General features: G+C 29.5%; 1 protein-coding gene and 1 long non-coding RNA gene across 3 annotated transcripts in view; one reads left to right on the forward strand and one right to left on the reverse strand.

Annotated features, from left to right (window-relative positions):
• Nucleotides 1–295: 295 nt before the first annotated feature.
• On the reverse strand, nt 296–2,327 carry LOC107885846. The gene is made up of 3 exons (XR_001680552.2): nt 777–2,327; nt 529–696; nt 296–448 (listed from the first exon to the last, which is right to left on the reverse strand). It is a non-coding gene; the product is annotated as an uncharacterized LOC107885846 (long non-coding RNA).
• A 2,461-nt stretch (nt 2,328–4,788) lies between these two features.
• LOC100164132 (glutamate decarboxylase) overlaps nt 4,789–16,118 on the forward strand; it is a 140,637-nt gene continuing 129,307 nt past the window's right edge. The window contains exon 1 of one of the 2 annotated variants that reach the window (XM_029485547.1): nt 4,789–4,891. In XM_029485547.1, the coding sequence (XP_029341407.1) occupies nt 4,889–4,891 (3 nt within the window). In that variant the 5' untranslated portion in view covers nt 4,789–4,888. Of the gene's footprint in view, nt 4,892–15,145; nt 15,262–16,118 lie in introns of those variants that run through there. The other variant, XM_029485571.1, reaches the window with a different exon arrangement.

Below are 16,118 nucleotides of genomic sequence, written 5' to 3' on the forward strand. Positions count from 1 at the left end.
ACTGAATACTGATACCAAATACAGCACCTTCGTTGACATTTGATATACAAAATTATGGAATGATTTTAAAATATTTTAATACTATAATATATTATATATTATGTTATAATGTTATGTGTATATTATGTATCGATAATAATTATTATGATAATATAATTTGCATTTAAATTTCTGGTAAACACTTTGAAAATACAATGCAATAATACCTAGTGAAAACTCTTAAAATAAATATAAATTATAGAAAAAATTTTTCTATTGCCAATTTTCAATATATATAAATTTAACTAACCTTCTGTGTATCTTTATCTTCAACATGAGATTCATTTCTACATTCATCTAGATTATTGTCTTCACTTATATTAATTTCAAATGCGTTACTACAAGTCTGATCATTTGATTCTAAAACTGTATTATCTGTGGTTGGTAAAATAACAGGAACATTGGCAATCTATAAATTAGTATATTAAAAATTATTATAAATACTAATTAACATAATAAATATATTGTGTGGTTATAAATTTAACTTACCTTCTGTATATCTTTATCTTCAACATTAGATTCATTTCTACGTTCATCTAGACTATTGTCTTTACTGACTTTACTTATATTAATTTCAAATGCGTTACTACAAGTCTGATCATTTGATTCTAAAACTGTATTATCTGTGGTTGGTAAAATAACAGGAACATTGGCAATCTATAAATTAGTATATTAAAAATTATTATAAATACTAATTAACATAATAAATATATTGTGTGGTTATAAATTTAACTTACCTTCTGTATATCTTTATCTTCAACATTAGATTCATTTCTACGTTCATCTAGACTATTGTCTTTACTGACTTTACATATATTAATTTCAAATGCGTTACTACAAGTCTGATCATTTGATTCTAAAACTGTATTATCTGTGGTTGGTAAAATAACAGGAACATTGGCAATCTATAAATTAGTATATTAAAAATATTATAAATACTAATTAGCATAATAAATATATTACAACAGCTAATACAATTGTTATTTGTTTGTAATTACCAACAAGTAAAAACACACTTTTTCATCAACTACTTTTTTATTGAAATTTAAAAATGTACTTACTGGTCTTACTATAATTGTTGACTGCTTATTTGTTGTAAACATTTGCTCTATATTGTAGCATTTGGATGATATTTCAATCATTTTTTTTTTGTTTTTGTCGCGCAAACGAGCAGCTCCGCCTTTTCTCTTATTTTCATTTTCGACATTCATGATGACAAAATTAAAAAAACAATTATATAGTCGATAACTAAATAACAACACTTTACGTTTTTACGTAAATTACGTTAACATGTGAAAACTTCACTCTTCACTCTTCAATCTTAAATCAGTATCATTAATATCAATAAGCTTTCATTTCATTTTCGATCTATTTTAAGAATGTATTTTCCAGTAATCACTAATCAGTCAGTCGTCCGTCGACCGTATACCCCCACCAACAACCGCCGGTATGCGACGTGCGTACAGTGCCGTCAGTCCTTTGTGAACCATAATATACAGCCAGTTCCAATTGGCACCACTATAATATACGTGTTTACATACAATTTATTTGAAATCGCCAATCGGTGTATGCCACGATTTAAGATAGTACTATCTTAAATCGTGGTGTATGCTTATTGCTTAGCGGAAAGTTTTGATCGGCGACCGTCGTGCACGATTGAGACGATTGAGTGCGAGAGCGGGAGAATTTGGGCTCGGGACGGCCGTCGGTGCATTCTAAATTTTAATCCAGGCCAATAAGACACAGAAAAAAATAGGGGAGCCAAAGTATACCCTGCTCCCCCCCAAATGGCGCCCCTGGCTACTACACTACGGAATCCGTAACGCGTATGAATCACTTATTAGTTATTGCGTTCTAGATTTAGATTATGAATTAGAAAAACGGCAATTTAGGCTTTATATAGTTTCTGCAAACAGTAGCTTTTTTTGAACTGGAAAAGGCCGTGTAATAACTATCATTTTATTATACCTACGTTATAACTTATAAGACTATAGGCACAAGTTTGTGATATCATTGGAATTTAAAAATGCTGTTAAGTTATACTTATATGATACCTAATACCTAATACCTATGCATAGTAACGACTGCAATCCATTACTATATATTAAAATACACGTCTATGTCCATCGGTACCATATAGAAGTATAGTAAAACAATGTATACCACAGGTTACAGATGAGTGGCGTATCTACGTGAGGGGGGGATATCCCCCCTCGGATATCAAAATATTTTGTACCTACACAATATATCATGTGTATAATAATATGAATATAATATGTGTATACTGAATGTCTATTAAAAATTGTATATCTCTCCCACTAAAAAAAATCCTAAATACGCTACTGTTACAGATGTAACCTACTATACCTACTATCCTATATATCAACAAATAATACCACAACCTAATGACAGTTATTATCATAATATAGGATTGAAATCTTTCGAAATAAAAACACATATTACTTTTCTTGATAAAAAGATCTCTTTGTATACCTAGATAAACTATTTACTACTGGTCCATCACAACTGGTTAGTGGTAAATCTATGAACATGATTAATTTTCTTAGGCCTCTTTCAGGGTTTCAAACTTATGGCATCCATAGATAATATATATTAATATATTATTGACACGGATAAATGGTAAAAATATAGATTGGAGTTTGATTTTGAGTTAACATAACTTTGATTTATTTGAATTTGAATTATTTTATAAGAGGTAGGTTGTAGGTATTATAAGGGCAAGACTCTTATTACTTTGAATTAGTGTTTAAACATAATATTAAATAATTAAAATATTTTTATTTTACTCAAAATATCATTGAAATTGTCTATACCAAGCACCTTGAAAATCAGCTGTTGGTAATCAAAATTGGTACTAAAATAATTAATAATTTTATAGATTATTGAAGACCTTAATATGTCCGTCTTACCAGGTTCCTACATAGTTATTGCGCTTATGACTTACACACTTGAAGCACACCATAAAAACCATGTGCCATATAGGTTTATGTATGAGTATTACCTCAGGGCATAGGTACATTAAATTGTACACTTCCTTACTACATAGCCAATGTAACATTATAGGTACCTACAACCAGTGCCGCAACTACATAATAAGTGGCCCGTGTGCGATATTCTTTTTGGGCCCGTTCCCAAATTAATTTTTATTGTATGTATTATATAATATTGTTTCGATATTATTCTTGGTATAACACGACATTTTAATAGCTTATAAATAAACACTAATAAGCAATAACATTACTTTTATGGCACGTCGTCACTCGACAACCGAGTATCAGTCAGTTATTCTTCTGACAATTCGACAAACAATAACTAACAACCCATAGACGCGATAAAAATAGATCTTATGGAAAAATTAATAGTACCTACTAAGAAAGTATGAAACTTTGACACTTGAATACATCTTGATACCCACCTTTTTCTAACATACGTGATTCTATCTAGTACCATTTGATTTTATAATATATTAAAAATTACCATTCTATTTTAACATACTTAATCTAATAAGTAATATTAGTATACCTACAACTATAACACTAATGTTTTAACTTAAAAAAAAAATGATTCTGAGTAACTATTAAGTTTTGCGTTTTTAGACAATTTTAGTGTCTGCTCCAGGTTGGGCCCGGGGCCCCCCAAATGTATGTAAGCCTTGGGGCCCGTGTGCGTGGCACACTCTGCACACCCGGTTTTTGCGGCACTGCCTACAACAAAAAATAGCCACCTACATTTTTTTTTAACTAGTGCGCTTTAATAGATTTAATGAACAACTGTGTTAATCCAAGGAGCAGGTAAAAACACATATTACGAACATATACCAAATGGTTTATTTTGCAGAGATTACTAGGTATATTACAAAATTATATACATTCGAATTATGTTCAATAGAAAACTGGAATTGAACAACGTTCAAAAGTTAAATTACCTATAAACGTTATGACATATTTCTTGTTCAAAATACTTTTTTTAAAACTAATGACTAAACATCATGCTACTCCCCTCCATCAATACTTGGCATGTCACAACTTACAAGCATAAATAAAACACAAAATATATTAGATCCGAATCATGGCCGAAACGATGGCCCTACACGTTATCTATACTTATTTTGTGACCTGAATATAATCGAATACAATTTCATTTATATAATTCCGAATGTAATAAAATTAATTATACTACTTACTTTTTTTCTCCACAATATTAAACGCCGTGTTCTCAGCGTGTTGCTGTCGCGGTTGAAGCTTCCAGTCCGTCACAAGCGCGTTCGAGAACGACCATTATAGTTTAAGCTGTGGTTGCGGTGGCGGTGATCTGATGAGGTGATTATGATTGGCGGGAGGGGTAAAGGCGAAGAAGGTAGAAATTTAAATTAAAAATTAATGAAAGGCTGCAGCGGCGGCGGCGGCGGCGGACGCCGCGTGGCTAGTAACGACGAACGTGCTGTAGCGGTGGACGCCGGCTGCAGACTCGGGCGAAAATGATAGCGAGTGGAGGAGGGTCGGCGGTCGCGGGCAAAGTCACGGCGATGGGAAGTCCACAGGGGGCTGGTCCCGCGTTTCCGTGACGACGATGCCGGGTGGGCGGTGACTTTGGGCGGCGGCGAGTCGTAAGCTATGTGCGTTTGCGGGGACGTTTACCGGCAGGAGGGTTTACGGGGCGCCGAACTTCCATTGCTTCGTTCTGGCAGACGACGGGGGACTTCCCGCGCGGAGCCGCCCGCAGAAGTTGGCGGGTCGGGCGGACGACGAGCAGCGAACGACCGCGGCGGTGACGACGACGACGACAAATACCGCGACGGAGACGACGACGACCAACACCACCACTACGGATGGTAAGAAACAGGAAGTCCGGAAATATAATATATACATGTAGTTTGGGTATCTACGCCGTTGGGTATAGGAAAAATTCCAACGATAAAGGGAAAAGTCGATGGAAACTGGAAAGTATACCACCCCCTCAACACCACGACCTCGGTCTTTCCAATTTCCATAGTGTCATATTATAATACCTAACACATTATGCGGAACGAATTTTTCATTAACGGTGTCAGAGCAGGCTTTTTATTATTTTAGTCAACATTTTGGGCGATTTCTAGTCACGTTGCGTGTGGCGTCATACGAAGGTCGTACGGATAGAATAAAATCAAACTATTTCAACGATCGAAAGCGACTTTGTAAAAAAAAAAGATCATGTCCCGTGGAATAGTATGTATAGGATTTTTATCATTTTTATTTTATTTAAAGAGGACAACTCTATTCAGATCACATTTGGATTTCGTTTTTTGAATGTACTTCAAATAACGTCAGGAAAATACAGTTCAAAAAAAATTTATCGAAGTATGACTATTTCACGACTCACGAGTTATGACAGTTTTACTTGTGAGATAAGTTTTTGTACAATAAATGCGTCGGCTCCGATGCGACACCCTTAATGCGGATTGATATTAAGTCTCTGAAAAGATATATGATACCTTGTTATACATATTACAAACTTTGAACCATTTTGTAGACCGAGCTCTCCGATGGATATTGACGTACCTACTATGTACTATATAATATGTATTTTGTAACCCCTGCTATCACAGTGTTATGAAAATGGCGTTAACTTTCTTCAAACGCAATACTACACACGAAAAAGAGAGATTTCCTTCTTTGAGCCATTTCAAAATCTACACGACTACATAATTTTGTATTTTATTCGATCTAGTGTTAATAATAATTTGTTAAAACTATTATATTATTACGCTACTAATACACATAATTACATGTATTAAATTCAAAGAATCCAGTGGCGTACGCAGGGGAAAAATGGACCATAGGCGGAATTTGGGCCCTTACCCCCTCAAATATACAGTTTTTTTTTAGTTGTGTGGGATCGATGTTAAAAGTGTTAGCCACATCCTGAAATGTTTTGGATTTCCACCTATGCATATAGCATGGCCCTCATTCCGACCCTTATCATTGATTGGATTTTTATATTTTAATTTTACGAAACCAAATTCGGGTAAATATTGTTTTTTATAAATTATGTTATAAATAAATATAATACCTATAATTTATTATTAGGTTTTAAGTTGAGTCTTAGGACGAACCTGCATATTACAATGTATCTTAAAAATAAATAAATACCATTTAAATAAAAATAATTTGATGAAAGAACTAATCAAACTAAAAATTATGAAAATTAATCTAGTAAATATAGTACTATTAAACTATCCATATTATAGCTTATAGTGGAAGTACTAAAGATAATACAATAATATTATATTACACACTAATAATAAACTAATTAATTAAAAATATTTGAATTATATTTTTATACCAATTTGTTGTGTTGATCGTGCTTTTGGATTTTTCTATTTTTTTATAGAAGGGAGTGGAATAAACCTACATTTTAAAGTAGTGATCACTTGATAACTGACAAAATCTTAAAATACAATTTTATTTTGATCTAGTTTACAGTCTTTTATACATTCAGAAATCGTTATATTTTCTTAGTTATTATTTATTACTCATCTTTATATTCATCTTGTTAGACAACGCATAAGTAATAGAAATAGTCTAAAACTAATTTTAAAATTAAAACAATTATTTTTCATATCAAGAGCTAATAATGCCAGTCCTCTTGTATAAAATAAAAAATCGATAAGACGTAAGTAATGTATTATTATTCATCGTAATCGGCCGTGTTGTATATATGTTGCACTATACTTCGGTCATCTGAATATAAAATGATTACGATAAAGAAATGATTGGTGTCTTATAACGCAGCTTATCTGCTTATAGAGTGTATACATTATTCGATAAGCATTATATTTCATGATACCACTAAATTCAAAGTGTGGGATTTCATATGAAAAAAAAAGATAACTATTTAGACGTTTTTTATGCGTTTGTAAATAGTATATCTAGGTATACCTAGTTAAGTTTAATCTAAACAAAAATTCTGCTGTAGGAGTAGAATGTACATCTTCCTAAATCTATATGTCTAATAATTAGTCTATATATATTTTGAAAATTGCATTAGTGCATTATGTATGGAAAATTATATAGGTATGGCGATAAGTTTCGTATTCTTTCAATTAACATTTTTTTGAACTTTACCAAATTAATTAAATCAAATTTTAATTTCAAATGTCCGTAAGAAAATATTGTGCCCATATACTCATTGATGATATTTCTATATTGCTGTAAGAATAATGCAAGTAATTACAACTGTAATCTTTGAGTTACATTTCCAAGTCTTTAGATGGAGAAAAAATTATCATCAACATTTTAAGAAAAAATACTAATAATATACAAACATTTCAAATGCCTATTGTAAATAGCTTAAATTAGTCCAAATAGTTTATCATTTTCATGACATAAAAAAAAATTATAATTTTAGTAATAGGTTGTGGAATGTTTAAATTTCTATGCTCAATATTTATTGAATTACAACAAAATAACGTTTGAGGAGAAATCGTTATTATAATTGAAATTACCTACCTATCGATTTTGTCAACATTTAAACTTAAACGCTCATAAAATTTACTAGGCTTTCCGCTTTAAAGTTTAGGTTAAACATTTTTTATAATTCTAGAAAGAACAAATTATTAGAATTGATATTGAATTATATTCCAAAGTCGCATACTCGTATGTACTTATAAAAATTGTTTTTCTATATAAAATATAGAACATTAATTCTGATAGTTTAAAAGATATTATAATACTTTATAATTCATATTATATATTATTAGCTATATGTTTACAACCTAAAACGCTCTTAAAAACTCAAATAATGATGAATATTTCCGGGCTCATTGGCTACAATCTAAAAAATCGTCCTGTATAATAACGAAATTTATTATTCTATGCCACATATATAAAACTACCTATATATAGTATTACGATCGGCCGAAGTCACAAAAACTATAATATCTTGCTGGCCACTTCCACGGTGGATGAAATATAAATAATCAATACAATATAAAAACAAAATACCCGTGTAATAACGTTCGTTTATACAATATTATTATATTACATTGGTGCAGTGTGATACTGTGATGTGAATGATTTTTATTGTATTTTTTTTTCAGAATATTACGGATTACGAGCATATAAACTCTTTATTATTATTGGGTCGTTCCGAGCATTCGTACATTCGACATGTAATGACTAATATGTATACAGAGTGGTCCATAGTTAACATTCGTTCCACTTTCACGTCCTATAACCATTCGTGTTTTCCTGCAAGATAATCATACAGGGAACAATACCTACACGTTTCATATTGAATCGGATAATTGTAAGCGTTTCACATAGGTAGGTATACTTAGTAATTACCTAGGTACCTATATACCTATTGCGAATGACTTAAAATAATTTTTCTGTTGTAATATAATTACCTTATTTTCGTATAATTTTAAGCTGTATGTAGACTGCGACAAAATTAACCTTTTTCTAAAAGTCGATGTGACATAAAATAAAAAATATATAATATACAATATATGTGGTAAACCCGATCAGGAACACAATATACTAATGTGTGATTAAACATTTAATTTATAATCATATCTAATGGAAGTATAATATAGTAGATAACAAGGATATATAAATGGTTATTAACTATTATAAAATTATAAAATATATCCGTTTACTTTTATAGTAAGTTGTATTATTCGTTTTAAGCGCAAATATAATATATGTATAGACATTCATTTCAACTGACTTCTAACACTAAAATATAAATATCAAAATGTATTGTAACATTTAAAATCAAATCACAAAAAATCTTAAATATTATCATTGATTTTATTACATACAACATATATTATAAAATCAATGGTATTATTGTTAATGAATAGCAGGTAGCTGCCAACTGGTAATATACTCATGTATATAGTTTATCAAGGCCTAAACTTAAGCAGCTGACAACCGAATTTACAGGAATGTCAATATGCGTGATTTTAAAAATTATTGATAATGTGATTATTTTTTTATTGCTTTGAAATTTAATATCACAACACATAATACGAACAAAAAGTCTAAAAACTACCACAACGCTGTTTGTAGAGTTATTTTTTGTACGATTAGCGTTATATTTAAACCTAAGTCAGACCATTTTGACGGAGAGTATATGTACATCAAATATAGAAACACCGTGGGTTTTAATTTTTTATAAACACGTGTTTTTAAGTAGTAATGTGCATTGTAGATTAGACACGAGTGCACAGTGCACTCCATGGACTATGCTGTTGTAAGTGCATACTATTATAATATAATATTTCCACAAAATTCACTGGGTATACCACTATCATACTTATACCTACGCTACGTCTTATTCTCTAATTATTTATCTACAGCATATTATGCAGTTATCTCAAGTAAATCATGTAATTCTTTATGAATAGATATTACGAGGATTTTTCATATATCTATTTGTTTGTGGATTTTAATGTTGTAGACTGTAGTTATACATTTTATATACAATTGATTCTATATTATACTATTATACAACCAATGATTAAACTGCAGATTGGTAAAGTTATATTATATTATTATTCAACCAGTGAGTATTAAAAAACAAACACTATCGTATACTTAGATAAACTGTCTTCAGTAAAACAATGACGGTTTGGGCTTAAAATATGTTTGTACATAAAAAATGTAATCGGGGTGGACTGACGAACGATTTTGAATCTATAGTAAGTATATGCGCATTATGAACATATTTTAATCTATAGATAAGTAGCATGGGTACTTTTATAAACGTTAAATTAACTGGCCATACCAAATACTCGATAAAGTATTTAGCGATATCAGTAAATATCGCCGTTAATTAAACCCAGTAAAAATAATTAACAGCCGACAATGCACTCTTCAGAAAATCTTATCGATTTGTTTCAACGGATATTTATATTTATATAAATATGCGTATGTAAACTATGCATTCAATTGAAAATTAAACACAATAAAGGAATTTATAAGTGAAAAAGACAAAAAGGCATTTATCAGTAAAAAAACAAAAAAAAAAATACATTCATCATCTTATTTATTAAATGACAAGCATTTTTATATAAAAATTATTTATCTATTATTATTATTAAAAAAAAGGCTTTTGCCTTCAAATCTGAAACTTACTTATAATATAAATACTCGTTATAAAATAAAAAAAATATATAAACAAATATTCATTTTTCTAAATAAATCTAATCGATTCTTCAATTTCTTAACCGATCTATTCCTCTAAAAATGTTGGCCCGCGATACCAAAGCCTATCTCAATTTTGGCCTGCCGTAAAAGAAGGTTGGAAACCCCTGTTATAGCCAATCTCGGATTAAAAAATTTTGGGCTCGTAATAATATAATATCCATTATCCATATATTATAGGAAACGTACTACAGGCCCACTATTTCTTGATATCCGTTGTGGGCCCGTGGCCCACTTGCCCCCTTAACCCAGACTTGATTATAGCATCTCAATGGTGGATAATGAAAAAAAAATTATTTAATAATTTTTGTTCAGCGATTTCGGATTGTGACCTGTAAAAACATGCGAAAAAAATCCGATTAGGTACTGGAATATAAAATGAATAAAATGGTAAATGGTAAAAACCAAAACAATGTACAAATTAAAATACATGACACTGCAAGACAAAATATCTGTTAGTAATAAAAGACACGAAATACCAATTAATAAAATATATTAATAATAATAGATATTTACAACGTGTGATTATAATATAGGTCATATGAATTGCATAACAATTAACAACGTATAGATTTTAAGATATTTTATTAAAAATGTATTATTAGAGCTCAATATTTTTATTTAACCGGAGATACAAACAATTGTTTTGATATGTTATAAGTATCTATAGATATTACTCATTTATTTGTTTATTATTTAACTCCGATATATGAATAAATAATATTATTGTAATTAAAACAACTGCATATTATAATTATGTAGGCATTTGGAATTTGTACATTTTAATTTAATACTTATATTACAATATTATTATACATCGTTAACAAATATCGTATAAACTTTAATTCACACGACTTTCAATATTGTGATATTATAAAAATATTAAGAATATGTGAATATGCTCGAGGAACCGTATAACAGCTGTAGTCAATTGATCGTACTAGTCATTACAATATTTATTATTCAGTAGGTACACGAATGAAACCTATAGGTAATTAGTTTGACTAGGATTTTATTGATTAACAATACAGATGTTATTTAGTTCGAACATTGCAGAGTTATTTTTTTATAGTTTACGGTCAGGCACCTACCTAATAATATGATCAATTATAATATTTGGTTATATCAAATTTTTATGGCACAGAAATTATTAAAATTAGCCCTCACCCCTCTTACAATAAATTAATTTACAATCTATACAGTCTTTTGTATTATTTACAGAACATATTATTTTATCACAAACATTTAAAATAGCTATTTGGAACGTGAAATCCTGTATATATATATATTTCTGTACCTGGTACACCTACATAAACTACCCTTGTTAACTTTGGTGAGTTTGGAGCTGAACTTTTTAAATTTTAAAATGGATAAAACTATTTAAATGTTAAACTATTAAGGAATAGTAAAAAAGTTTTTAAGTAAATAAGTACTGAGTATCTGAGTGGGTACTTGACATAATTGCCTAAATATTTTACTTGTAAAATAAGAAAATGTACTTTCCTATATGCCTAATTAAATCAACAAACAAATTAATGATAAGAGCTAGTAAAACTATAATGAATAATATTATGATTTGTCCAGTGTAATTCATAAGCGAATAACATCAGTAGGTAGACATTTGAAAATTTTATTTTATATTTTTTCTTTCGTTCGGTTTCAAATAGCTCAACAATTTTTTACAAGGTTAACCTCTTATTTCTGAAATTAGCATTTAAAGTTCCAATATTACAAAATTTGTCAAAATCACGAAACTTACGAAAATTTTCAAATTATTTTTTAACTATAAACATATAAAATGTCCTATTTTTATAGCTCATGCTTGGAAATTGAATACAAGGTATCTCCCAAGTAGTTCTTACTGAAGTCCAAAAATGTAGATAATAAATATATAACACAATTTTTTTTTGGATATTTGATTTTCAAATGTTGACAAAATTGAATATTATTTACACAAAGATTATCGATTTTAGTTATTTTTTTACAATTTAAAACATTTTCGGGGACTTGAAAGTATACGTATATTATTATATGTTTATGGTTATGATTATTGCGTAATGTAACTTCATTACTTTTATCTCTATAAGTATACCAAGTAAGGTAATTTACCCAACTGAACTGGATCTAATATCGTACATAATTTGCGTCTAATTTATTATTAGACAGTGTATATAATTTATAGAATAGGTCATAGTTGGTAAATCGACCCAAAACACAAATTATATGACAACAGAAAGCTTGCTTTGGTTATTTGTGATTTGTTCACCTGCCTAACGTCTCAGTTCGCTCCAGTTGTACAAATAACGAATAATTATTGAGGGGAGTCTATAAAGCGCAACCACATATTATTAGTCCTGAGAGTAGGTGCAACAAGTAAGGATAGAAACTTGGACAGATATACCAGCCGGATGATATATCACCATGTGCTAACTGTGGCTACTTTTCCCTTAAAAATCTTTTAAATTTTTTTTTTTTTATTAAAAAAACATAATTAAGTATAGTATATACATTACTGTTTGTACAATAGGTAATTTTTTTTATACAGTTTAAAATACCGGGAGGGAGGGTACTTAGTAGTACTGCCCGATCAGAGTACAAAGTTATAATAATAATTTTAGACATAGGTACATTATGCATTTATGAGACAATAGTGTGAGTGATTTGTTGAACACACTCAAATACTTAACATATACGTATTTTAAACCCTAGCGCGTTTTATTTATAATGATTTCGGTTTTCATCATAATTCCAAGTTAAACGCAGTGTGGTGATGTCAGTTTGTCACAAACAATGAAAGGGTGGCCCACGAAAAACGGAAGATATTTATCTATAAGCACTGCAGTACCTACTCGGTTATTTTTTATGTTAAAACAATTTGAATTGCTGCATATTAATAAAGATTATATGAAGGCGCTTGAGTGTGTTGCAGTGCCATATACATAACTATGATATGGGTGGTATCAGAACCCCCCATCCTGCCCTCCCGCTATATACACCCCTGTATACTGTGTTTTTGATCAGAATATCAGATCTCCAAAGGCTACCCGGAAATGCATCCCTCAACCACTAAACACTATCTGGGGTCCATACAATGGGGAGCAGGTGGTTTCTAAAAATGGCATGTAATTGGAATGTAACTGTTATAACTTAAAAAAATTTAATCAAGCAATGCTTATTTAAAAATCATCTATTTTCAACGTGTGTCAAGTGTCATCCGTTACTCGTTCTTGCTTTTGAATTTTCATCGCCATATTATTATAACACCTAGCTTGATCTTCCCAACTTCATCAGTAAAGATTATTACAGGCTCATTAAAATTGCAAATACTACATTGGTAATGTAAGAACTATAGGTATTAGGTTTTATTTACCTTTTTTTGACAACTAAATTATTCAATTTCGAATAGTTTTCAAATTAACATCTTACAATATTGTAAATACAGTACCCATAATATAGTACTTATTAAATAGGTACTGTATATTCAAATATGTCTTCGAATTAATTGTTAAGCGTAAAAATTATTTTACAGTCGATAGTCAGGATGACTTAAAGGTTAGTCCGAGTTTTTTTGTAGGCATAAATCCTTAAAGTCAAGTTATCTCATAGTAAAAAGTTAAACATTAATTATTATTTATTACCATTTGATCATCTTGTCATAATATAAAGACTGATACCGTTATACCATAATAGAGGGAACACTTCAACACTGACTTACTCAAAATAAGCTAGGAATACGGAAGATATCCCATACTGTATACTCTTACTTCCACATTTTTATTTATTTGTTGTTAATAACGATCAATCTTCAGAAAATACATTTTTTTTAACTCTCGTCAAATGTAACCATATGACCCATCATAGTATTATCTGACAGTACTGATGTTGAAAACTTAAAGAGATTATATTATAATGGTGCTATTATGATGCTTATTTTTTACTTTATTTCTCCCTCACAAGTATACCCCACAGTTTTAAACATAATATTAAATTCCAGCCCAACTTATTAATTGTTTTAGGGCCATTCTAACAATATCCGGTTATAGTTAATCGACATTTAACCGGCCGAATTCTGCCAGTAATAAAATCTGTTATCAGTCGGTTAGTGTTAGCTGACATTTTACCGGACATTGTAAGAACGACCCTTAAAGTTAAATAGTACCTAGGTTTGTATATTTTTTGTAATAACATATTGTACGCACGATATTGCTCTCAATAGTAATGTATACCTATACTAATAGTCACTAAATATTCACGTCGAATATACAGAGATTGTTAACAATAGTATTTAATTGATAATAAGGGACGTCCATAGAACCAATTGTAGAGTGGGGGGCCAAAAATAACTCAGTTTTTGCATATTATAATTTTGAATTGCTATTATTATTAAATAATATAACGTCGTAATTGCATGTAGTAATACATAATATTCATACCTTTTAATTTGATCACTACTCTCATACACTCAACATTTCTTATTTGTAATAATTTCATATTAAAATTACCGAAGTTATGCATCATCAAAATATGTAATAGACAGGAATAAACACGGTTGGATGCCATATGAATATATTACCTATAATAAATTAAATAATAAAAAATATATTATATTATCGATAATTTGTATTTTATACAAGAGGACTCTATTAACTCTTGATAATGAAAAATATTTATTGTAATCAATTTATTTATAATAATTAATTTTTAAATGAGCTTTAGGCCATTTAATATATTATACAATATTTGTGTTGACTAATAAGATGAATATAAATCCGAGTAATAATTAAGATAAGATTACGATTTCTGAATGTAGGTATATATAAAAGAGTGTCCAAAAGATATTATACAGATATTTTATTCTAAAAAAATTGTTTGCAATAACTAATAACTTATAATATAAGCTACAACAGGTTGCTGTTTTTATTTTAATATATTTTGTTATACGAGTATAGTGACATTTTAATGTTAAATTAAAAAAATTGAAAAGCAATCACCGGACAGTACTGATAATACAGTAAGTCACGATAATTTCACTATCACTTGTTTTTTCTATTATTACATATCTCATAATCTAGATACTTACACAGTTGTCAATTTCTCACTTACACGTAAAATCAATCCCGTAAATGTTAGTAAATTCATATTTATATCGTTAATGATACACTTTACATCTACAAGTCTACAACATCCGTTAACATTAAACATACACTTTCGTTATTTATAATCGTTATTTTTTTAACTAATTAAAATTACTAGAACGCATTTTAATGTTAGTAATATAATAATGTTTGGTTGGTTTATAAATTTATATGTAAATTTAATGTCGTTTTCGTTAATACATTAGTAAACGGTAATTTTTCTAAATTGTGCTTGAACCCAGTTCCTTTAAAAATGCACAAAATATGTGATAGCATTAATAAATAAATTGTGTATAATTTGTTCATAACAATTGAAATGTATAACTTTTAAGTAAAAAGTATAATATGATTATAATTATTGGCACATAGCCTCGAAAATCATTTAAAAAAAGTGTTTAAATAATCTTCACGGGTTGTTTTCTAGGTACTTTATAACTTTGTGTTTGTTCTTCATACTATTTAAGTACCCATACTAGTTTAATTAAAATGTCACAATTTTTTTACACATAGTGTGCAGTTTTGACATCTTGGAATATTTTATGTACAAAGCGAATCGAGAGATTTATTAGTTTTACAATGATATTTTTTTTTTATGGACGCTTTTTAGGGCAGTAAAAAAGTTCAAAATAATAGTTTCATGTCATAGTGAAATCTGAAGTTTTTCGTACTACTATGGCCGCATGTTCACATTTTAAACTCAAAATGATTACTTCATAATAAGTTGTATTAACGT

Source organism: Acyrthosiphon pisum, chromosome X, assembly GCF_005508785.2.
Source record: "Acyrthosiphon pisum isolate AL4f chromosome X, pea_aphid_22Mar2018_4r6ur, whole genome shotgun sequence".
Lineage (NCBI taxonomy): Eukaryota > Metazoa > Arthropoda > Insecta > Hemiptera > Aphididae > Acyrthosiphon > Acyrthosiphon pisum.